Source organism: Emiliania huxleyi (genome assembly GCF_000372725.1).
Source record: "Emiliania huxleyi CCMP1516 unplaced genomic scaffold EMIHUscaffold_11, whole genome shotgun sequence".
Classification (NCBI taxonomy): Eukaryota; Haptophyta; order Isochrysidales; family Noelaerhabdaceae; genus Emiliania; species Emiliania huxleyi.
This window is the reverse complement of record NW_005201792.1, coordinates 315706-337251: the sequence shown is the minus strand read 5'-3', so window position 1 is coordinate 337251 and position 21546 is coordinate 315706. Positions and strand designations below refer to the sequence as shown.

Here is a 21546-nt window from a genome sequence, read left to right as displayed (position 1 = left end):
AACTGTGGTTCGCGAACTGTGCAAAACAACCACCGGCGGCCCCATGACGGCGTCCTCGCCGCCTGGGCGGACGCGATGCGCGCCCCGGCCAACGCGCCGGTCGTGCACGGTGACAAGGAGAAACCAGAGCTCACCCGCCACCCGGCAGTACAACGAGGGGTACAAGGTCGACCTCGCGGAACCCCACGCTGGCCCGGGAGGATGCGATGAGGTGAATGAAGTCAAGCTCTGGACGCCCCTCCTCAAGACCTCCTCGGCGGGCGTTGGCAACGCCTCGAGTGGCCTGGCGGCACGCCCGCCTCCGTTGGCCACTCCTACGCCTTCGGCAACACCGAAGAGAAGGCCCGCCGCCTCGGCGGGCGTTGGCAACGCCTCGAGTGGCCTGGCGGCACGCCCGCCTCCGTCGGCCACTCCTACGCCTTCGGCAACACCGAAGAGAAGGCCCGCCGCCTAAACATGGGCTGCAAGGCGCGCGGGCAGCCCGGCCAACCCTTCGACCACAAGAACGGCCACGGCTACGTGAAGGCGCATCGCGGTTTCTACCACGACGCGATCTTTGTCATGCGCAACAACTTCAACCTGCTGCTCTACGGAGACGTTCGGCGGCGGCTTCTCGCCCACCGCCGTTCTCAAGCTGCGCCGCCTCGCGCGCAAAGTCGCGCGCGGCAGCGTCGACCGCACGGCCTACTCGCCCAAGTACTCGCTCTCTTTTATGTCCCACCATGCAGAGCGCATCTCTCTCTCTGTTGTGCGAGGCGTGAACCGCGCCATTCGCTCTCACCTGGCAACCCTGTCTGCACGTCTCGCGCGCGCGTGAACAGGGCTCCAGGCCCCAAATGACGTGTGAGTGTTAGAGTTGTTTGGTATTGCTAAAAATCTCTGACTCGAACTGTGTCGGTGTGTAAGAGGTGTGAAAATAAGCTTGGTTCACGAACTAGTTCAGTGGTTCACCCTCGAACCGACCGTGAACTCTGAACCGTGAACCCGAACCGAGGCAGGACAAAAGGGCGAACCGCGAACCGTGAACGAACCAGGCGGGGCAGCGTCGGGCCGAACCGTGAACCGTGAACCGACTAGCCCCCGCCCCGAGTCCGTGAACCGCGAACCGTGAACTAACCGTGAACCGCGAACTGGTTCATGAACCGGGTTCACGGTTCACCTCGTGAACTGAGAGGGCTGGCGCCGGCCGCACGCTTGCAGGCCACTTCTGAGCGGCTGAGGCAAGTCCTCGTGGGGGACGAGGACGGATCCACGCCGCTTTGCCGGCTCGCGCCGCGCTGCTCGCCTCTCCGAGAGGCGATAGTCGACCTCCGCGCCTTCGGCCCTTCGCAGTGCGTGCAGCGGCTGGGCGCCAGGCGCGGTGCAGAGGGCCATGGGGGGCCAAACTGCTCTGGGGGGAGGCGGGGGCCCCCGGAGGCACCGTGCGCCGCGCAGCAGTGTGCGGAAACGGGGCTCCGGCTCTACTAGTCTCGACTAGCACCGACTTCCCGATTAAGTACGGTTAAGTAGAGGGCAGATTTGGAGAGATCTCGAGGAGTACATACAGATAGACCCTCCAACCATCAGAAAACTCCGACCTGATCGGTCGTACTGACCGCCGACAGATCACTCCAGACAGCAGACAGGCCGACGTCTGCACGCGGCCGGCCGGGCGAGAGGCTTGACACGATCCGACCCTGCGACCCTGACGCTGCTGCTCTAGCTATCAGACATGCGCTGCTGACTGCTGCCACAATGTGCGACCGGTGCTGACCCACTTGGCGGCCTTCCCGGTCAGTGGTGAGGCGCAGTTCAGAGCTGTCGATGGCGCGATGCCGCACTGGTCCCACATCGGTGACACGAGACCACCACGTTTGCCGGTCCAAGAGAGAGGCACCGGCGCTGTCCTGAGAAGGTGCATGGTCCCTCTTGACTGCCCATGCGCGCGAGGCTGTGTAGGCATAGCCTCGAGAGTGCCAGCAGCCAATCCGAGGCAGTTTGTGACGCGCATTGCGTCAGAAGCGTGCACGCAGCTGGAAGGACACCTTCCTACTGGCCGTACGATCAGGTCGTCACTGAATGCCGAAGACTAAGGCCGCGAGCTATGCAGGCGGTCAGTTGAGCAGCATGGCACGGTCAGCAGCGCCGAAAGGATGTCGCAAGGCGTGATAGCATGGCCGCGGAAGTACGCCGAATTCCCATGAAAACAAGTAAAAGAATGCGCGGAAAAGAAAAAATGCGAGATCGGCGCCTGCGGCGGGCTGGGGGACCCCATCTCCCCCCCGCATGGGTACCCCCTAGGGCCCTCGCCTCCACCCACCCCCCAGAGCCAAACTGGCTCCTGCTGCTCATATTTTTGACGTGTGAGCTCGTGTGTGTAGTCTATACAGTCTGTACACCGGCGCCAGTACCGTCAGTGCCCACGCGAGAGGCGCTAATGCCTGTTTTTGCGCCTTGTCCGGACTGGCTAGACGGTGGTTCACGGACACGGGGTTTGCGTGCAACAGGTCTTTGTTACCGTTCAAAAAAACCACGAGCCTCGCCGTTCATCCGTTCAAAAATATTTATTTACCCAGTTTGCCTCAACAAGTGGTGGTACCTAGAGTCTCAGTAGAGCCTATATGCTACAACCTTTTGCGCCGCGCGGCGTCTCTACCCCCGTACCCGACGACGCGGAGAGCTACCTGCATGGCTGCCTGTCAGCCTGAGATCGCTGATGCCAAAGAAACAAAAATTGAGTCGCGTGCGTTGACCGTTGTCCCCGTCGATGTCGGTCGGGGTGTGCTAACACTTGACGTTGAGCAAGCCCTCGCGCAACGCACGCCGCCCACTGCGCCGGCAAGAGAGGGTGCGCGAGCCTGCCACCGAAGCGAGCATCCCGGCGGAGGCGGCGGCGAGTACCCATCTGAGAGCGCGCAAGTGAGAGGCGGGACGCGTCAGCGGAGCGCGAGGTTCCGCATAGCTTTGCAGCGGCGCGGCGCGGGGTGGTGCAGCGGCGCGGCGCGGGGTGGGGCACGCACACACACATCTGTGGCCGCCCGAACGCGGAGGGCGGCTCCGCGGCGGCGGCGTCGGCGGGCTCGTCCTTCGCTGCTGGAAAGGGTGGGGCGGATGGTGAGGCGGGCAAGACAGGTCGAGGAGGGCAGAGGGCGCCGGTGGCAGCAGAGGCGACAGGAGGGCGCGGGACGTGGCTCGCAAGACTCGGGCGGCCGTCTGGCGCGCGGCCGCCCGTGCGGCGACGGCATTGTGGAAGTGTGGGAGCTTCTCGGCAGTGGCGCCTGCTGCCACGGCCGGGGCGTCGAGGTGGCACCTCGAGGCGAGCGAGCCGTACTTTGCGAGGAAGCGGTCGTAGTTGTCGCGCAGCGTCTGCAGCGGGCACACCGCCCCCTCCTCGCAGCCGCGCGGCGTCAGCTCGCGGCTGCTCACCTCGCCCACCTCCGCAGTCGCCCGCACGGCCGCGCTCGTCGGCGGCTCGTGCGGCGGGCTGGCAGCCTGCAGCGGGCATGCACGCGAGGTTCAGGGTGTGGACACAGGGGCCGTGCACTCGTGTCCTCGCGTGAAGACGAGCACGAAACGCCCACAGGGGCCGCGTCTTCCCCGAGGGGCGGGAAGACCGGGACGTGTGGTCCGCATCTAGGGCATCTAGAGGGTGGGGCATCTAGAGGGTGGGGCATCTAGAGGGTGGGGCATCTAGAGGGGTGGGGCATCTAGAGGGTGGGGCATCTAGAGGGGTGGGGCATCTAGAGGGGTGGGGCATCTAGAGGGTGGGGCATCTAGAGGGGTGGGGCATCTAGAGGGGTGGGGCGGCCCGAACGACGACTCCGGCGGCGCCATCCTGGCCGACGTGCAGCTCAAAGAAGACGGCGGTCCCTGTCCACGGCTGGACGCGTGAAGAGGCGCTGCTCCCGCCGCACGGGTGCAGGAGGAGGGCTGCGCTGCCGGTCGGCACGCGCCTCGCCTTGCCTCGCCGGCCTCGGTCGGGGAAGGCAAAGTCGGTCAGGCCTACCAAGGGCGCCGGGGGGAGGCTCGGAGAAGGCGGCCCTGTGCGGCCGGCGGGAAGAGGCTGGTTCCCGCCGAGCGCGTCGAAGGTGCCGTACAGCACCTGAGGGAGAGATAGCCGAGATGTAGCCGAGATACCGCCGAGATGCGATGAGTGCAGCAGTTTGAGAGGGCGGCTGCAGGGCTCCGGCTGCAGGGGCTCCTCCTCTGCCTGGGGGCTGTGGGCTCGGGCGCCCCGCATCTCGATGTCCCCGAGTGGGGAGGGAGCAGCGAGGTGAGGGGCGGGGCAACCTCGCGATGGTTGAGGTAAAAGTCGAGCAGCGGCGGCGCGGGGTCGGCCGTGGCGGCGGCGGCGCCCTCGAGGGAGGAGAAGAAGCGATCTGGCCTGCGGCGGGGGCCGTGTGGGGCGATCGGGAGGCGGACGGCGCACGCCCGCGACGGCGTGGGCGTGAGTGTGGGCGGGGCGCGCCATCCGCACGCGGCGATGGAGAGGACGGGGTCGACGAAGATGCGCCTCGTGAGCCACACCTGTTCACAGCCAGACGTGTGAAGAGACGCTCTTCACAGCGGGACCAAGAGATAGTCTCGTGAGCCGCACCGCCATCTCGTCGACGGCGCGGTGCAGCGCCGGAGAGGCGAGCGGCGAGGAGGCGAGGGCGGCTGTGCCGAGCAGCCCCGCCTCGAGGGCCCACACCAGCCCGTCGGAGACCGCCTTGAGACAGTCCCGCCGGTGCGGCTGGGCGCGGGTGCGCGGGAGGAGCGTGCGACGTGTCGAGGGCGGTGCCAGGCGCGCTTGCTGCTCGAGGAGTTGCTCGGACGAGGTGGGCTTGGCCCGCAGTCTCGATCCGCAACCTCGGCCCATCTCGGCCCACCTCGGCCCATCTCGGCCCACCTCGGCCCATCTCGGCCCATCTCGGCCCATCTCGGCCCATCTCGGCCCATCTCCACCTTGACCGCCTCCATGCCTGGCCGGCTGCTGGTGCCACACGCGCTCATCAGCGAGGTGAGGTTGCCCCCGAACTTCTCGTCCCACTCCGCGGCGAGTGCCTCCTCGGCCTGAATAGAGGCGGCGGCAGCGGGAGGAGGCGGTGGCGACAGAGCCGGCGGCGAGGGCGGTGGTGCGAGGATGGCAGCCCGCGAAGGGTGGGGAGAGCGGTGGAGGTGGCCGCCTGCTTCGCGCTGCCGTCAAACGCGCTCTTGCAAGGGCCGTCCCGGCAGTTGAGGAGCACGTCGGTCCCCGGCTCGGGGAAGGGGACGTCGATCGGCGCGCCCTGTGCTTTCGCGAAGCGTCCGCCGGCGCGCCCCTCGAAATAGCCGCTGGCAAAGGCGGCGGTCGACTCGACGCAGAAGCCTGTAGGGCGGAGCCGAGGCGGCGTGCAGGCGGATGTGTGGCGCGCCCGCTCTCGCGGCGGCGGCGAGACCGGATCTCTGCGAGATGAAGGCGAAGCTCTGAGGGTCGTAGTCCTCTGGGAGCAGGCCAGAGTGGCCGGCGTAGCGGGTTCGAGCCCACTGTCCCATCGCATGGCACTGCGCCACGCCGCTGGGCGTGAGGCTGCCCGGTTTGGTGGAGAGCGACCTGAAGGCGTCGAGCAGCGTGCCGTACGACGGGCAGAGAGAGACGATGCCCGCGTCGGGCACCTTTGTGCCATGCCTCATGAGCACGGTCACGCGCCGGAGCTCGGCGGCTGCACACACGACTAGGACGATCATCCAGGATGATCGGCGCGGGCTCTGGCCGGCGGCGATGCACTATGAGCTGTGTTCTGCCAGCGGCGATGCACTGCCCACGGCGTGTCGATGAGCTCGGTTCTGCCCCACTCCGCCGTTATTTGGCGGCCTATTAAAAAAGAATTGCCGTGAAGTCTTCAGCCTCTGGATGTTTCATAACTGCACTCCAAGTGCTCCAAGTGCGGCGCGCTCGTGTCAGACCGATTTTGGGGGGGGGGGGATTGTATGAGTACCGGGCGCGTTCGGAGATGGTTGCGGATGGCCAGGGTGGAGTGTGGTGCTCTGCCCGATGCAAGGGCCAAGGCGAGGATGACTGGAATCTCTGGCATGCGAACCTGCGCGGTACGGAAACCGAGAAGTACGTGTATCCCGCACAGTCCGAGTTCGTCGGAGACGGCCGGGGTGGGGTGTGGGTGCTCTGCCCCACGACAGGTGTGGAGGGCGTTTGGCGGCTCTGGCACGCAAGCGACCACGCCGAGAGGGACCTCTACGAATACCCTGCCGATTCACAGCTCGTAGGCGACGGCAGAAGGGGGCGTGTGGGTGCTGTGCTCGACGAGGGGCGTCGAAGACACCTGGAAGCTCTGGCATGTAGATCGCGAACGCGAGCGCGAGATGCACGAATACTCAGCCGACTCGACCATCGCTGCGGCCTGATCGCGTCGATTGTCGCCTGCCCCCCAGAGTCATACACCGTGCGGAGTAGTGCATGTTTGAATCATCATGTCTCTTGCGCGAGCCGGCGTGGCTGCCCTTATAGATCGGAATGGTATGCCGTGCATGCCATCGCGTTTACGCAAACCAGACTCTTGCACCGCAGCCCAACCGAGCCTACCGCCCTTCTCGCCCGCGTCTGCGGCGCGGAAGCCGCCACGCCTCGGCGACAAACGCCGCAAAATGGTCCGGCTCGACGACGACCCGCGATGACAGGTTCTGCCGGACCCACCTCCCATTCGCCCGGTACACCGTTGTGGCCTTGCTCCACGCAGCATCGTTCGCTCTCGTGTCCGAGATCGGCCGCGGCATCGCCGTCGGGTGGTAGACGTGGTAGCCGTGGCCGAGGCCGAGCGCCGAGCTGGCAAAGCAGCGTGGCCCCGTTCTGCCCACAACCTCGATGACACGCCCACCCCTCGGCATGGCCACCATGTTGCTCAGCGCGCCGCCATGGACGCCAATGATCCCGATGGCCCGCCGGAAGAAGGAGAGCGGCTCGTTCTCCGCCACCACGAGGGGGATGCGCGACGGCTCGAGGGCGACGCGCAGAGTCGACAGCACCGCCTCCTCGTCGGCCCAGCGACGCGAGCCCGGCCGCGATAGAAAGGCCACAAAGTGGCCGTCGTCGACCGTTGACTCCCAGCGTGGATGGCTTGACTGCGAGCCACCGCCGGACACCGCCCACCGAAATGCGTAGCGCGGATAGCTATCCTCGTGCCCCACACTCTCTGGGAGTACGATGGGCGCGGCAAAGTTCTCGAGAAGCAACTCCCTGCGGCCGCCGCCCGCCTTGCCCGCTCGCAGCGTGCGCCACGCCGCCTGCCTCGGAGACAGGCAGGGCGGTGTCTTGATCTGCGTGCCGATGGCATTGCCGTCGTCCAGCAGGCCGTTGTGCAATAAAGTGACGTTGCGAGCCACACGCGCGTGCAGGAGCGGCAGCAGGGCACCCAGCGCCGGCAGAGCCTGGAACAGCTGGTGCTGCCAGCTCACAAACGGGCCCGGAGCGAAGGCGGCGAGGACCCAGGGCCCACTGCTGATGTCCTCATCGCTTCCCGGCCTGGTGGAGGTCTTATGGCAGGCGACGCGGCGAATGCTGTCGCCGTCGACGTGGATGGTGGCGCGCCGGCACAGCCCGATGTAGACAAAGCTGCGTCCGCGATAAGGGACGCTGCACGAGGCGCAGTCGCCGCCACTGAGCTCGCCCGTCGCAGAAGCCTCGCCCTGCAGCGGCCAAAGGACGTCGGGGGCAAAGCTCCCCGCGTCGACCTCGCCGCTCAGGCGAAAGGCGGCATCTGTTGGCACCCAGCACGGATGCGCGGCGGGCGCGTCACAGGCCGCACTCGGCTCGGTGGCAATCTGAGTGACCGAGCACCCGAGGGACAGGTGGTGGAGCGTTGGCAGCGAGAGGATTGCCTCATCACGGGATCCCTCGCGGTGCACGGCGGCGGTGAAGAAATCCTCGCCGTGCCGCACCTCGAGCGCATTCGAATCGCAGGACTCGAACCAGCCGCACTCGTCCCGCGACTCTGAGTAGGACACCCAGTTGCAACGAGCGCAGCGCAGGCAGAGATCTGCGCAATCGCGGAGGCACCCCACACCCTGCTCAGACGCCACCCACGCCCCCTTTGCCTGATGCAGGCACTGCTGTCCCCACGACGCCTCGTCACGGCTCGGCATGAGCTTTGTCACGCTGCAGAAGCCAGGAAGCGGACGTGCCGCGGTCATGGATTGGGGATGAATTGTTGAGGCTGTGACTTAAAAGTCTCTCGTCTCTCCATCACGCTGCGCCGAAGTTATCGTGGGTGAACTCGGACGTCCCCTCGCACACACACACACCCTCTCCCCTTTCTCCGATACCTACTACACAGGCTTCGGACAATAAACTTAAAAAAATCGTAGGCTCAATGTGCTGTGCTGCGGCTCGCTCGGATGGTTCCAGGCCCCAAATGGCGTGTGAGTGTTAGAGTTGTTTGGTATCGCTAAAAATCTCTCTCTCGGATGGTCTCTCAGGAATCCTACCTGATTCGTTCGCGATCGCCGTCGACATCGCACAAAAGCCAGCCTCATTCGTTGGCTCACCCGGCGTCAGTATCTACTTAGAGAGAGGACCCCAAATTCTTTTTTCGCCATCCGTCGCCGCGACGCCACGCGGGCCTCCAGCCGAGCGGCTAGCGTGCCCCACCCCGCTCGTTCTTGTCGTCACAGAGCGACATGTCAGCCAACCTCCTCGAGTACATCCGCGACAGCGAGCTGGGCGCCAACCTCTGCTCTCAGACGCCCTTTGGCACGCGAGCGCTCATCTACGCCGACTACACCGCCTCGGGCCGCGCGCTCTCCTTCATCGAGGAGTTCGTGCGCGAGGTGCTGCTGCTGCCTCCTGGCCGACCCGCCCGGCTCACACGTCGCCGCCCACATCCGCCTCAATCGCCACCGCCAGGCGATCCTGCCGACGTACGGCAATACGCACACGGCGACGACCAAGACGGGCCGGCAGACCTCCGACTTTGTCGCGGAGGCGCGCGCTATGATCAAGACGTACCTGCGCTGCAACGATCGCGGCAAGACGAACGCGGATCGCCTCCTCTTCGCGGGCGCGGGCGCGACGGCCGGCGCCAACCGGCTCGTCTCGCTCCTCGGCCTCGTCGCGCCGACGCCCGAGGCGCGCGAGGCTGCGGCGGCCCGCCCGGTGAGCGAGCGGCCCCTCGTGCTGGTCGGGCCGTACGAGCACCACTCGAACCTGCTCCCGTGGCGCGACAGCAGCGCCGACGTCGTCGCGGTTCCCGAGGATGCGGAGCAGGGCGGCGCCGACCTGGGTGCGCTCGAGGAGGCGCTGCTCGAGGCGAAGGCGGACGGGCGGCCTCTGGTCGTCGGCGCCTTCTCGGCCGCCTCCAACGTCACCGGCATCGTCGCGCGCGTCGACGACATCACCGCCTTGCTGCACACGCACGGCGCACACTCGCCGTCGAGGCGAGTCCGACGCGCGTCCGCGGCGTGTCCGATGACGTGTCCGCGACGTGCCCTGCAGGAGCGCTCGCCGTGTGGGACTACGCGTCGGCGGCGCCGTATGCGATCGAGCTGGCGATGCACCCGCCGCACGCGAGGACCGGCGCGAGCCTCTTCCTTGGAACCTTCCCGGAAGCTTCCCGCAGGCGATGAACCCGCCGCATGAGGATGCGGCGCGGGCGGCGCTCCTCGCCAAGGACGCGCTCTTCTTCTCGCCGCACAAGCTCGCGGGCGGGCCGCAGGCGTCGGGTATCCTCGTCTACAAGAAGAGCCTCGCGCGGCGCGGCGTCTCCTCGGCGCGGGGCCGGCGGGGCACTCGTCTCGGGCACTCTCGGCCCGTCTCGGGTGAGGTCCGAGGCTGGATATGCAGGCGCCGGGCGGCGGGACCGTCTTTTACGTCTCGCGCGAGGAGCACGTCTACGTCAAGAACGACGAGGAGCGCGAGGAGGGAGGCACGCCCGCCATCGTCGGCGCCATCCGCGCCGGCCTCGCGCTGCAGCTGCAAAAGGCCCCGCCCCGCCCGCGGCGGCGCCGCGCTTCCCCAGCGACCAAGCCGCTTCCCCCCCCCCCCCCCCCAACCCACGCGGCAGGCCGTCGGCGCGGCGGCGATCGCAGAGGCGGACGCCGCGCTCCTCGCGGCGACGCGCGCCGCGTGGGGCGCCCACCCACGGCTAGCGATCCTCGGCCACCCGACGGCCCGCCGGCTGCCGATCTTTGCGATCGCCATCCGCGCTTTCGACCCGGGCGGCGGAGGCGGGGAGGGCGAGGCAGCGACGCGGCCGCTGCTGCTGCACCACAACTTCGTCGTCGCGCTCCTCAACGACCTCTTCGGCATCCAGGCGCGCGGCGGCTGCATGTGCGCCGGCCCGTACTCGCAGGCGCTGCTCGGGATCGACTCTGCCCTGTCGGCCGCCCTCCAAGCGCAGCTCGTCAAGAAGGAGGACAACGAGGTGCTCCGCCCCGGCTACACCCGCGTCTCGCTCCCCTACTTCGCCGACGCCGCCACCGTCCGGTACGTGCTCGACGCGCTCCTCTTCGTCGCAGAGCATGGCTGGAAGCTGCTCCCGCAGTACACGTGCGACGCAGCCTCGGGCGAGTGGAGGCACCGCCCGCCCCAGCACCGCCCGCCCCAGCACCGCCCGCCCCAGCACCGCCCAGGAAGGGCGGACGGGAGGGGCCGAGGTGGCCCGAGCTTACCCGAGACTGCCCGAGAGTAGGCACGTCCACCAGAAGCGGCCCGCGCGCGCGTGGCTCGGCAGCGTGAGCTACGACGGCGGCCGGATGGCGTGGGGCGGCTCCGCGGGCGCTCCCGCGCAGCTGCGGGCCGACGAGCGGGGCGAGGCGGCGGCGGAGGCGCGGTACGCGTCCGCGCTCGCGGAGGCGCACGCGGTCGCCAAGGTCGCCTCGTCGGAGCTGCGCCGCAACACCGGCGCGCCGCTCGCCGGGCAGAGCTTGGGCGAGCTGCTTCCTCCCGAGGCGGCGCACCTCCGCTGGTTCGTGCTGCCGGCCGAGGCGGCCGCCATGCACAAGGGCAGACTTCCCGCCGCCCGCGCGCCGTTTGCGCCGCCCGCCTTTGCGCAGGCCGACGCCGCGCGCGCGCTCGCGCCGCATTCGGTGGCGGCGGCGGCGGGTGGCGGGGAGGCCGCCGCCGCCGGCCAGCCCGGTGCGGGGGAGGCAAAGGAGAGGGTCGGCGGGAGGGGCAACGCCGGCAAGAAGAAGAAGGGGCGGAAGGGGGGCGGCGGCGGCGGCGACGGGTGGGTCGAGCCCGACAAGAAGCTGAGCAACAAGGTCTTCCGCGCGGTGCTGCAGCACGGGATGCTGCGGCCGGGCGACCGCGTGCTGGTCGGCCTCTCGGGCGGCAAGGACTCGCTCTGCATGCTGCACGTGCTGCGCGCGCTGCAGAAGCGGACGCCCTTCCAGTGGGACCTCGGCGCGTGCACGGTCGACCCCAAGGCGGACGGCTTCGACCCCTCGCCGCTCGTGCCCTACCTCGAGGGCCTCGGCATCCCGTACTTTTACGAGGCGCACAACCTGATGGCGCTCGCCGAGCCGTGCATGGCCAAGGAGGGGAACCGCGTCTCGATCTGCTCCTTCTGCTCGCGCATGAAGCGCGGCGTGCTCTACGCCACCGCGCGGCGCGAGGGCTACAACGTGCTCGCCATGGCGCAGCACCTCGACGACCTCGCCGAGTCCTTCTTCATGTCGGCGCTGCACAACGGCGCGCTCCGCTCGATGAAGACGCACTACCTCATCGACGCCGCCGACCTGCGCGTGATCCGGCCGCTCGCATACGTGCGCGAGGCGGAGGCGGAGGCGTTTGCCGAGAGCAACCACCTGCCCGTCGTGTCGGAGACCTGCCCCGCGTGCTTCGAGGCGCCAAAGGAGCGGTACCGCGTCAAGTGCCTCCTCGCCACGCAGGAGGCGCTCTTCCCCGCCCTCTTCCAGTCGCTGCTCAAGACGATCCTCCCGCTGACGGAGCCACTCGTCGAGGACGTGGTGCGGCTGCGGCGCGAGGCGTACGGCCGCGCCGCCGGGCCGCCGCACGTGCCGCCCCCGATGCCGCCGCCGGCGGAGGGGGCGCTCGCCGAGATGGAGGCGGCCGCGAGGAAGGCGCACGAGCCCGCCGGAGTGTACGACGCGCGCGCCCTGTGGCGGGCGGCGCTCGCCGTGTCGCGGCAACGCCTCGGCGGCAGCGCAAAGGGGCGCGGCGGCGAGGGCGACGGAGACGGCGCCGCCGCGGCCGCCGCCGCGGCAGCGCTCGAGGAGGAGGACCTGTCCGCCTCGTGGTTTGGGGGCCACCTGGACGAGAATGGCAACTTTACGCGGGGCGGCGGGGGCGGCGGCGCGCAGACGCAGCCACGCAAGGAGGGCAGCCGCTGGGGTGAAGGGCGCGGTGCGCCGGCGGCAGGCGAGCGCGGTGTCGCCAGCGGCGAGGTGGCGCCGGGGGGCAGCTGGCAGCTGCTTGCGCTGGGTGTGGCGTGGTCACTGGGCTGCATCGCGTGGGCCAGCGTTTCGAAGGCGAGGGCGGGGCGTTGAGAGCGTTCTGAGTTTTCTCTCTGAGAATCTTTCTCTCACACGTGCACACAATAGAGCGCGCGAAACACTCCCCTGCGTCAAACTGCGCGTGCCTCCCCGTCTTTGTAGCCTGGCGTTTGTGCCCCGTTTGTGCCGCGTCCTGTGCCCCCGAGCGAGTTCGTCATTAGAATGTTACAACTAGTAGTTGAACTTGGGAACTAGAAAACGCACAGACGGAAAACGAGAGCGCAATACAACGAAAAGACAGGAATTCCGAGTGCGCGTACATTGCACATATTCACCCACATCGACATGCGAAATCCACACACCTAAGTGATCGCTCAAGTGTGAAACGTAAAATGCCGCGCACACAGTCACACAAGCACAAGGCACGAAAGAATACTCCGATACACATATACGTACATGCCCGCTCTCACAGACAGGGGGCCAGCACACCTAAGTCGCTAAAGTACCGCATAGTCAACACAAACACAAGGCAAGAATACTCGAGACGCATACGTACGTCAGTACAGGCCCAGTCTCAGGGGACTAGCAGAGCCAAAGACAACTTCACTGCGAGCACAGAGCGGTGGCATCGGACGGGTCCTGGGCCGAGCCCATTCAAGCAACCGTCTACGCGGCCAGAGGCTTGCTCTGCCGCGAGAACGGCCACCATCCGCGCGGCCGCCCTGGGCGAGCGGACTCCTGCCCCTTGGCCCCCTTCTTGGCGCTCCGCACGTGCCACGACCGGTTGCGCCCGGCGACAATTGATTGCCCCGCCAGAAGGGAGGACTTGAACAGGTGCATGTCGAAGCCGCGATGCAGCCTGTCATCATCCTTTGCGGGCGATGGCAGCGGCGAGGGTGTTGGCGACGAGAAGGACGCGAAGGGCGTTATCACCGGAGTTGGCGTCGGGGAGGCATTCGGGGTCACCGGCGGCGTGGAGCGGTGGGAGTGGTGCGCCTCAAAGTGCTCGTTCATGCGCTCGAGCGTGAGCTCGGCCTTGCCGTCCGGCAGCCCCGCGGCGCGCTGGACCGCGTCGAGAAAGAGTTCCTGAGCCTCGTGCGTGTCGTAGCCGGCAATGTCTCGCAGAGCCTTCTTGATCTGGGCACGGGTCAGCACGCCGGCCTGGCCGACGGCGGCGAGCTCGGCGCGGGAGAGGGCTCCGTCGCCATTCGAGTCGAGCGCGCGGAAGATGTACACCCAGGCGTCGGCCGCGCAGTGCTTCATGAGAAGCGACTCGATCGGGATCGCCGCGCACTCTGCAGGGACGATCTCGGGGTGGGCGCGGATGTAGGCCGTGATCGAGGGCGCGTCGTGGACGAGGGAGACGCCGTCGTCCTCGAAGATGAAGCCGACGCGATAGCTGCGCTCGTCGCACAGCGGCTCGCCGCCGATCGCGGCCACGAAGCCCTCCTCGTCCGTCTCGATTCGATCGTCGTGCTGCAGCCAACCCGGGTACGGGCGCTGCCACGTCTCGCGCAGGCCTCCGCGCAGCAACGACCCCGGGAGCTCGACCACGACGATCTCATACGGCTTGGTCATTTCCGAGCGGAGCACCTCGAGGGTGAACTGCGTCTCGTCGGGATAGTCGCGTCCGCCCTTGATGTTGCCGCCACGAATGAGGCAGCACTCGCAGTGGAGGTCGGCCCCGGGCGCCACCTCTGCGTTGAGCGCGTCGCGCAGCTTGGAGCAGATGAAGGTGGCGGTGGTGGTGCGGCGCTCGCGCGTGCCGACCGATGAGAAGGGGCGGAGCTCGGGCGTGATCACGCCCAGCTGCGTGTACTTGAGCGAGTCGAGGATGGAGTACGCCTTCTTGACGCGCTGCTGCAGCGCGGGGTCCGGCGCGAAGTCGGACACCTCGATGGTCTCAGCATGGATGACTGGCTCGCCATGCTCGCCGTCCGGCCAGTGGATGTCGACGATGATAGCCGCCTTTGCGTCCTGGCCGGGCTTGAGGATGCGCGTGCCGTTGACGATGCGGTCGACACGGTGGTGGTCGTGTCCAGAGAGGATGACTGGGAAGTCGAACTCGCGGCACGTCCGCTCGTCCTGCGGCTCGTAGAGGTGGCAGAGCGGGACGACGAGGTCGCAGCCCTGCTGCTCGAGCTTGGGCTTGTACTCGGCCATCTTCTCCCACGGGTCCTCGATGGTCGCTCCGCCGAAGGCGCCCTTCTTGTAGAGCTTGTCGTCCACCCCGTCGGAGAGCAGCCCGATCAGACCGACCTTGCGCATGTTGCTGCCATCCGCGGATGCCAGGTGGATGGTGGCGGCATCTGTCTGGCACGCCGACCCCTTGAAGGACTCGTGGGACGTCATGTTGGTGTTGATCCAGGTGCCCTGGTACTCGCGCTCGCGTGCGCAAACCTCCTTGTGCGGCAGGTCGTCCTCGTGGTTGCCCCAGGTGAGGTAGTCGATCGGAGTGGCGTTGATCAGGTCCATCATCCCCTTGCCTTGGTCGAGCGTCGAGAGCAGGTACGGCATCAGGAAGTCACCCGTCAGCATCGAGACGGTCTTGCCCGCGCCGCCGGTCGCGTCGCTGAACTCTGCCCGCTTTGCCTTGATGAGCGTCGAGAGGTGAGGAAAGTAGTCGAGCCTGCGGGTCGGGCGGAGGATTGGTTAGTGCTGGGCGAGTCGGGTCAGAACGCTAGCGCAAGGGAGGCATACATGTACACGTCCGTGACGTGGACGATACGCAGCGCCGCGGCCGAGCGGCCGAGCTCGCAGCTGCTTGAAAGCTGCGACGAGACTTCGGGGATACACGGGAGCGTCTTGAGCACTTCGAGGATCTCGGGATAATGGTCATCGTCGATGTCGTCGTCATCGCCGAGGTGTTTGCAGAGCGGAGGAGCGCGGCTCCATTCGTCTTCGGCCAAGCCGCGATTGAGAGGAGTGCTGTGGATGGTGGGCGCGCGACCGGACGGCTGAGGGGCAACCATTGTTGAGTTGGCAGAGATCGGGGAAGGACACCTCGAGTCGGCGAAGACGTTCCTTACGGGACTCAATCACCTTTGGAATATTCCCTTTTTCCCTTCCGTACTTAGTGAGATCTCGTCGGGTTGTGCGCTGGGCTGCCCGACAGCAAGCCTCTCACTCGAGCAGAGCCGGCACAAGCCCACCCCCCGTGCGCAGCACGTCTCTGACACCCTTGCCCGCGCCGGGCGGCGGCTGCTCCCTCGCCGCGCCCCACCGCCTCCAAAACTCCTCCCTCCCCAAATCTCGGCCTCCGTAGTCGTCGTACTCGGCCATGTACCCAATCTTGCAGCCCCAGTACCAGAGGTCGTAGCCGCACGCCGCGAGGAGGTGGCCGACCGCCTTAGTCAGCAGCGAGCCTGGCGACCGCCGGTCCCTGACCAGCGTGGCCATGCTGAAGTCGTGCCACACGCGGCCGACGCCGAAGCCTGCGACGACGGCCACCAGTCGGAGGCTTCTGCCTGCACCCCCGCCGGCGCTCGTCCTGTGCCGCTCTTGCTCGCTGCTCCTCTCGCTCGTCCCGTCGTGAGGACCACCGCCGCTGCTCCCGCCGCCGCCGCCGCCGCCCCCGCCGCAGTCCGCCTCGCTCTCGCCTGCGGTCTGCTCCCACAGCTCGAACATGCAGAGGTCCACTCTGCCGCCATCGCCCCCGCCGCCGCCGCCGCCGCCATCACCGCTGCTTTGCTCGCCGCAGCCGCCCCACGGCTCGCCCTGCAGCCCCACCAGCAGCGTCCGCAGCCGCTCCGTCAGCCACGTCGAGCCGCTGCCCTTGGCCAAGTGGTAGTCTTGCAGCCTGCGCAGGCTGCTCTCAAAGCTCCGGTTCACCGACATGACAAAGTCGCGGCCGTGCCGGCGGACGCGCTTGCTCTTGTCCCACCGGACCGGCGATCCCGCGCCTCCGGCCTCGCCGCGCCCGCCCTCGCGGCCGGCGCGCAAGTCGATGCAGTACCGCTCCTCGGGGTTGATGATGGGCACGAGGGAGTCCGAGTGCGGCAGCGGGAAGAGGCCGTACCGGAAGAGCTCGCAGACGAAGGCCGGCCGCCAGCACGCGGGCGCCGCCGCCCACAGCCAGTTGCCGGGATGCGTCATCACCCACGGGCCGAGCGGCAAGTGCGCGTCGCCGACATAGAGCTCGGGCTGCATGCCGTGCGACGCCAGGTCGGGCGGGAGCGCCTCGGTGCGCAGCTGCGCCGAAGCGAGCAATCGGCAGGCGGCCCGCGCGCGAACGCAAGCGGCGTCCTCGCTCTGCGCGGCGTCTTGCGCGGGCAGCCGCCAGACCTGCAGCTCGAGCTCGCTGTCGGGCGGCAAGAAGTGGAAGCGGCAGAGCTGGCGGCCCGCCGCCGGAGCGAGCTCGTGGCCGTCGATGGGTTGGCCGCAGCTGCTGAAGAGCACAGCGTGGAAGGTGGCGGCCGCGGCGTCCTCGGTGCCCCCCGCGGCACCCTCCGAGCTGCCGCAGCTCTTTGAGGCGTCGGCTCCGCACGTTTCGCCTCCGCCGCCGCCGCCGCCGCCGCCGCCGCCGCGGGCTGCGCCGAGGCCGAGCGATACCTCCACTGCGACCGAGTTGACGGTGCTCTCGCGGCAGGTGAGCACCGCCTGCGGCGCCTCGGGGCGCGGCACAGCTCGCTCGCCCTCGTCTCCCGGCGCGTCGCTCCCGCTCGCTTCCGCGCCGGCGCTCTCCAGCCCCGGCGCGTCGCTGCCGCTCGCTTCCGCGCCGGCGCTCTCCAGCCGGAAGGGCGGCGAGGAGCGGAAGTGGAGCGGCTCGCCGCTCACGGGGTGCGTGAAGCCCAGCTCCGCCGCGTGGAGGTGCAGCCGGTGGCGGGCGGGACCAGCCTCCTGGGCCTCGGCGTGGGCGGTGCCGCCGCCGCTGCCGCCACCACCTTCGTTCCCTCGGCCTTGGCCGCCGCTGCCCGGGGGAGAGTACAGGCCATCGCCGGCAATCGGGCAGCCCAGCGCGAGGCAGTGCATGCGAAGCTGGTGCCGCCGGCCGGTCTCTGGGCGCAGCACGAGCCGACTCGCGTGCGGCGTGCTGCGCTCGACGGCCCACTCGGTGACCGCGGGCTTGCCGGACGCGCCAAAGTCGACGCGCTGCCGTGGCCTGCGGTCGGGGTCGCTCGACAGCGGAAGGCGAACCGTGCCGAGCCTCGCGGGAGGAGCGCCCACGACGTCCGCCACGTACGACTTGCGCACCGTCCGCGACGCAAACTGCATCGAGAGCGAGCGCATGGCCTCGCTGCCGAGGGCTAGCACGAGGAGGCCAGACGTCTCCCAGTCGAGCCGGTGCGGGATCCGCACGTCAGCATCCGCGCCGAGGAGCGCCTCGACGCGAGCGCGCACCGAGTCCTTGATGCGCTCTGTGTTCTCCGTCGGCAGGTAGGCTGGCTTCTCGACGACCACACAGTGTTCGTCGCGGTGCACAACGCACAGAGGGCCGGTGGGCGGAACCAGCTCCGGCTCGGAAGTGTAGGCTGGCGCGTCGGACCATGCGATGCTATGGAGCTCGCCGTCGCCGCTGCGCAGCGCGGCGCCCGGCGGTACGGCGGTGACGATCATCGGACCTTGAGGGGTGTGAAGTGCTGATTCTGTGCGATTTCGCGCCGGTGTTAAGTGGCCTGGCGTGGAGAAGGCGCAGCAGTCCAAGCGAGAAAGCGGATAAAAACACCGATCTTCAACTGAGCCCCCCCGGGGGACCATCGGTGCCTGCAGAGCGAGGCATCTACCCTTATAAGTCTCTCGTGTCGGCGCCGACGCTCTTTTAACGTAGAACGTCCCAGCTGAACACCGCCCGCCGACGATCGATCAGTCCACAATCGTCGGCCCGCAGCGACCCGCAGCGATGGATGCCGCCGCCCCCACGGCCCCTGCGGCCGACGCGCCGATGCACGACCGGCCTCCGTCGGACGGCTCTCCGGCCTCTCCGGCCGCTGCCGCCCGCGCTGCTGCCGATCCGGTCCCTCTCACGCTCAGCAATACCCGCACAACCTACGACAACTTTGAGGTCGTCGGCTTTGGCCAGGTGCAGCCACCACACCTGCTTGCCTCCATGTTCACGCTTCGCGCCCCTCCCCCCCTTCTGACGCCGCCGTATGACCTTAGGTGAGGGGCACGACTACCCGCCTGGAAGGCGCTCTCATCAGCAAGTCAATTGCAAACCGTCCCGGCATGCCGACCTACCTTCAGCAAATGCCGACCTACCATCAGCATGCCGCCCGCACCGAGTGCGTGATCGACGCCTTCGTCGGCGATCTGCCCTGGAAATCTGGCTGCGGGCCTGCGCTCATCGTGCGGACGGTCAACGACGGTCTCCACTACGCTCTCACCCCGGATCGATCCGGTCCCTCTCACGCTCAGCGATATCCGCACAAGCTACGACAACTTTGAGGTCGCCGGCTTTGGCCAGGTGCAGCAACCACCTGCTTGCCTCCATGTTCACGCTTCGCGCCCCTCCCCCCTCTCTGACGCCGCCGTCTGACCTTAGGTGAGGGGCACGACTACCCGCCTGGAAGGCGCTCTCAGCAAGTCACCCAGGCACCAACTCCTGGGCGTTTACGCTTGGCTACGAAACCATGCAGTGGATGCAGCTCGATCAAAACGGCGACGCCAACAGCTGGTCCCTGGGCGAGTTCCTTGCCCAGGATGAGGTGCGAGCCATGATGCTCGACCGAGCGTGCACCAAGTCACTCACATTCCGTGAGTTCGTCAACGGGCCGAACGTCTCCAATTCGACGGCGATCTCGAACTCCAACAACTGGACCGGTGCACCAGCCACGGAGGACGATGGCTCCCTCGACGACATCCCTTCATCGACGGACGCCTTCACCGCCGCCGGCCCTGGGCCATCCAGCGCGGCCTCCGACGGCCTGCACGTGATCGAGCGGGTACAGAAACGGTGGCTGCCACAGCTCACACCCTAATCGATCTGCCTTAGGCACGGAGCCAACTGAGCCATCGCGCATGCCCGCATCGCGTGCGGCTCCGAGGTCTCCCGCCGAGACCGGCTCGGCGCGGCGCGTGGCCGCACGCCGCCGTTGAAAAGGCGATAGGACCGAGGGGAGAGCGCCGGCCACATCGAGCGAGCGCTGACGTGTAAGGTGTCTGTGCTGCTCCGGTGTGTGTGGGATTCTGCCTCCCCCCCATCTGTGCGGCGAGGTGTTTGCGGCGCGATGCCCGATCGTGCGCGATAGCCTCCCTTTGTGCGTGGTGTGTCGGTGTGTCGGGGTCGTCCGGAGCGTGTGGCGGCGTCGTTGCATGCAGCGACTGCTCCACGTGCCACGACTGCTTTGACTGACGTGACTGACTGATGAGACATGAGTGCTGATGGATGATCTCCGACAACCCAAAACAAAAATGCAAATGCGGAGTGCCCACTTTGGCGTGCCGCAGATCCTGCGTCTCTCACTGCCCGAACAACAGAGAGGCGGGTACCGCCGCAGGTCCCACACTAGTAGACCGAAAGTAAGATCGTTCGGTGCAGAAACCCCGGCCATGCCCATGTAACGCAATTGTGCTCGATTTTCTACCCTTATAAGTCTCTCGTGTCGGCGCCGACGCTCTTGGTTTAACCGTAGAACGTCCCAGCCGAAATCCGCCCGCCGACGATCGATCAGTCCACAATCGTCGGCCCGCAGCGACCCGCAGCGATGGATGCCGCCGCCCCCCCGGCCCCTGCGGCTGACGCGCCGATGCACGACCGGCCTCCGTCGGATGGCTCTCCGGCCTCTCCGGCCGCTGACGCGGCCGCCCATGCTGCTGCCGATCCTTTCCCTCTCACGCTCAGCGATATCCGCACAAGCTACGAGAACTTCGAGGTCGCCGGCTTTGGCCAGGTGCAGCCACCACCTGCTTGCCTCCATGTTCACGCTTCGCCCCCCCCTCCCCCCCCGCCCCCCCCCTTCTGACGCCGCCGTCTGACCTTAGGTGAGGGGCACGACTACCCGCCTGGAAGGCGCTCTCATCAGCAAGTCACCCAGGCACCAACTCCTGGGCGTTTACGCTTGACTACGAAACCATGCAGTGGATGCAGGTCGATCAAAACGGCGACGCCAACAGCTGGCCCCTGGGCGAGTTCCTTGCGCTCAGGATGAGGTGCGAGCCATGATGCTCGACTATCAGCGTGCACCAAGTCGCTCACATTCCGTGAGTTCGTCAACGGGCCGAACTCTCCAAGTCGACGGCGATCTCGAACTCCGACAACTGGACCGGTGCACCGCCGCGTAGGACGATGGCTCCCTCGAGGACATCCCTTCATCGACGGACGCCTTCGCCGCCGCCGGCCCTGGGCCATCCATCGCGGCCTCCGACGGCCTGCACGTGATCGAGGTACAGAAACGGTGGCTGCCGCAGCTCACACCCTAATCTATCTGCCTTAGGCACGGAGCCAACGGAGCCATCGCGCACGCCCGCATCGCGTGCGGCTCCGAGGTCTCCCGCCGAGACCGGCTCGGCGCGGCGCGTGGCCGCACGCCGTCGTTGAAAAGGCGATAGGAGAGGGGAGAGCGCCGGCCACATCGAGCGAGCGCTGACGTGTAAGGTGTCTGCGCTGCTCCGGTGTGTGTGGGATTATGCCTCCCCCCATCTGTGCGGCGAGGTGTTTGCGGTGGGTGCGATGGCCGATCGTGTTTGCGCGATAAGTCAGTCAAAGCAGTCGTGGCACGTGAGCAGAGTCGCTGCATGCAACGGCGACTGCTTTGACTGACTTATCAGTGGCACGCGTCTCTCACTGCCCGCGAACAACAGAGGCGGGTCCGCCGCAGGTCCCCCACTAGTCTTGTGAAAGAGGCGCTCGGACACACGTGAACGAAACGGAGGCGCCTGGGATAAAAACAACAACCACTGCGGGACGCGGAAACGAAAGGTGTGTAGACCCCAGTTCCATCGGACGCAGCGAGCGTCGGGACTCCGTCCCAGCAGACGAAGTCTTCCTCGTGGGCTCCACGGCCCGGATCGCGAGCTCGATCGATACGCGACGCGCTCGGCCTCCGCTTGCGGCTGCCGCAAGAGCGGCTGTCTCACGGCAGCGTCTCGCCGGTTGCCGGATAGGAGAGTACAGAACGTCTGGAGTGTAACTGTGTACGTGAGATCGGTTTTGATAACAAGCACGGTCGATCCGTCAAAGCGATACACTCGTTCCTATCTCGC

At 67.4% G+C, this 21546-nt stretch overlaps 3 protein-coding genes across 3 annotated transcripts; 1 reads left to right on the top strand and 2 right to left on the bottom strand.

Moving 5' to 3' along the window:
• Positions 1-8631: 8631 nt before the first annotated feature.
• On the top strand, positions 8632-12496 carry EMIHUDRAFT_462145 (hypothetical protein; the record flags this gene model as incomplete). The annotated part of the gene is made up of 5 exons (XM_005791861.1): positions 8632-8781; positions 8858-9391; positions 9570-9773; positions 10014-10498; positions 10641-12496. The coding sequence occupies 5 exons, from the start codon at positions 8632-8634 to the stop codon at positions 12457-12459; spliced, it is 3192 nt and encodes a 1063-aa protein (XP_005791918.1). The 3' UTR covers positions 12460-12496.
• Positions 12497-12719: 223 nt separating this feature from the next.
• On the bottom strand, positions 12720-13887 carry EMIHUDRAFT_433397 (hypothetical protein). The gene is made up of 2 exons (XM_005791860.1): positions 13801-13887; positions 12720-13750 (listed from the first exon to the last, which is right to left on the bottom strand). Coding segments are annotated over exons 1-2 (681 nt in total). The 5' UTR covers positions 13803-13887; the 3' UTR covers positions 12720-13071.
• Positions 13888-17139: 3252 nt separating this feature from the next.
• Positions 17140-17961, bottom strand: EMIHUDRAFT_62607 (tRNA-pseudouridine synthase I; the record flags this gene model as incomplete). The annotated part of the gene is made up of 2 exons (XM_005791859.1): positions 17140-17275; positions 17333-17961. Coding segments are annotated over 2 exons (765 nt in total), but the record flags the coding sequence as incomplete, so codon positions are not given.
• Between the last annotated feature and the right edge of the window lie 3585 nt (positions 17962-21546).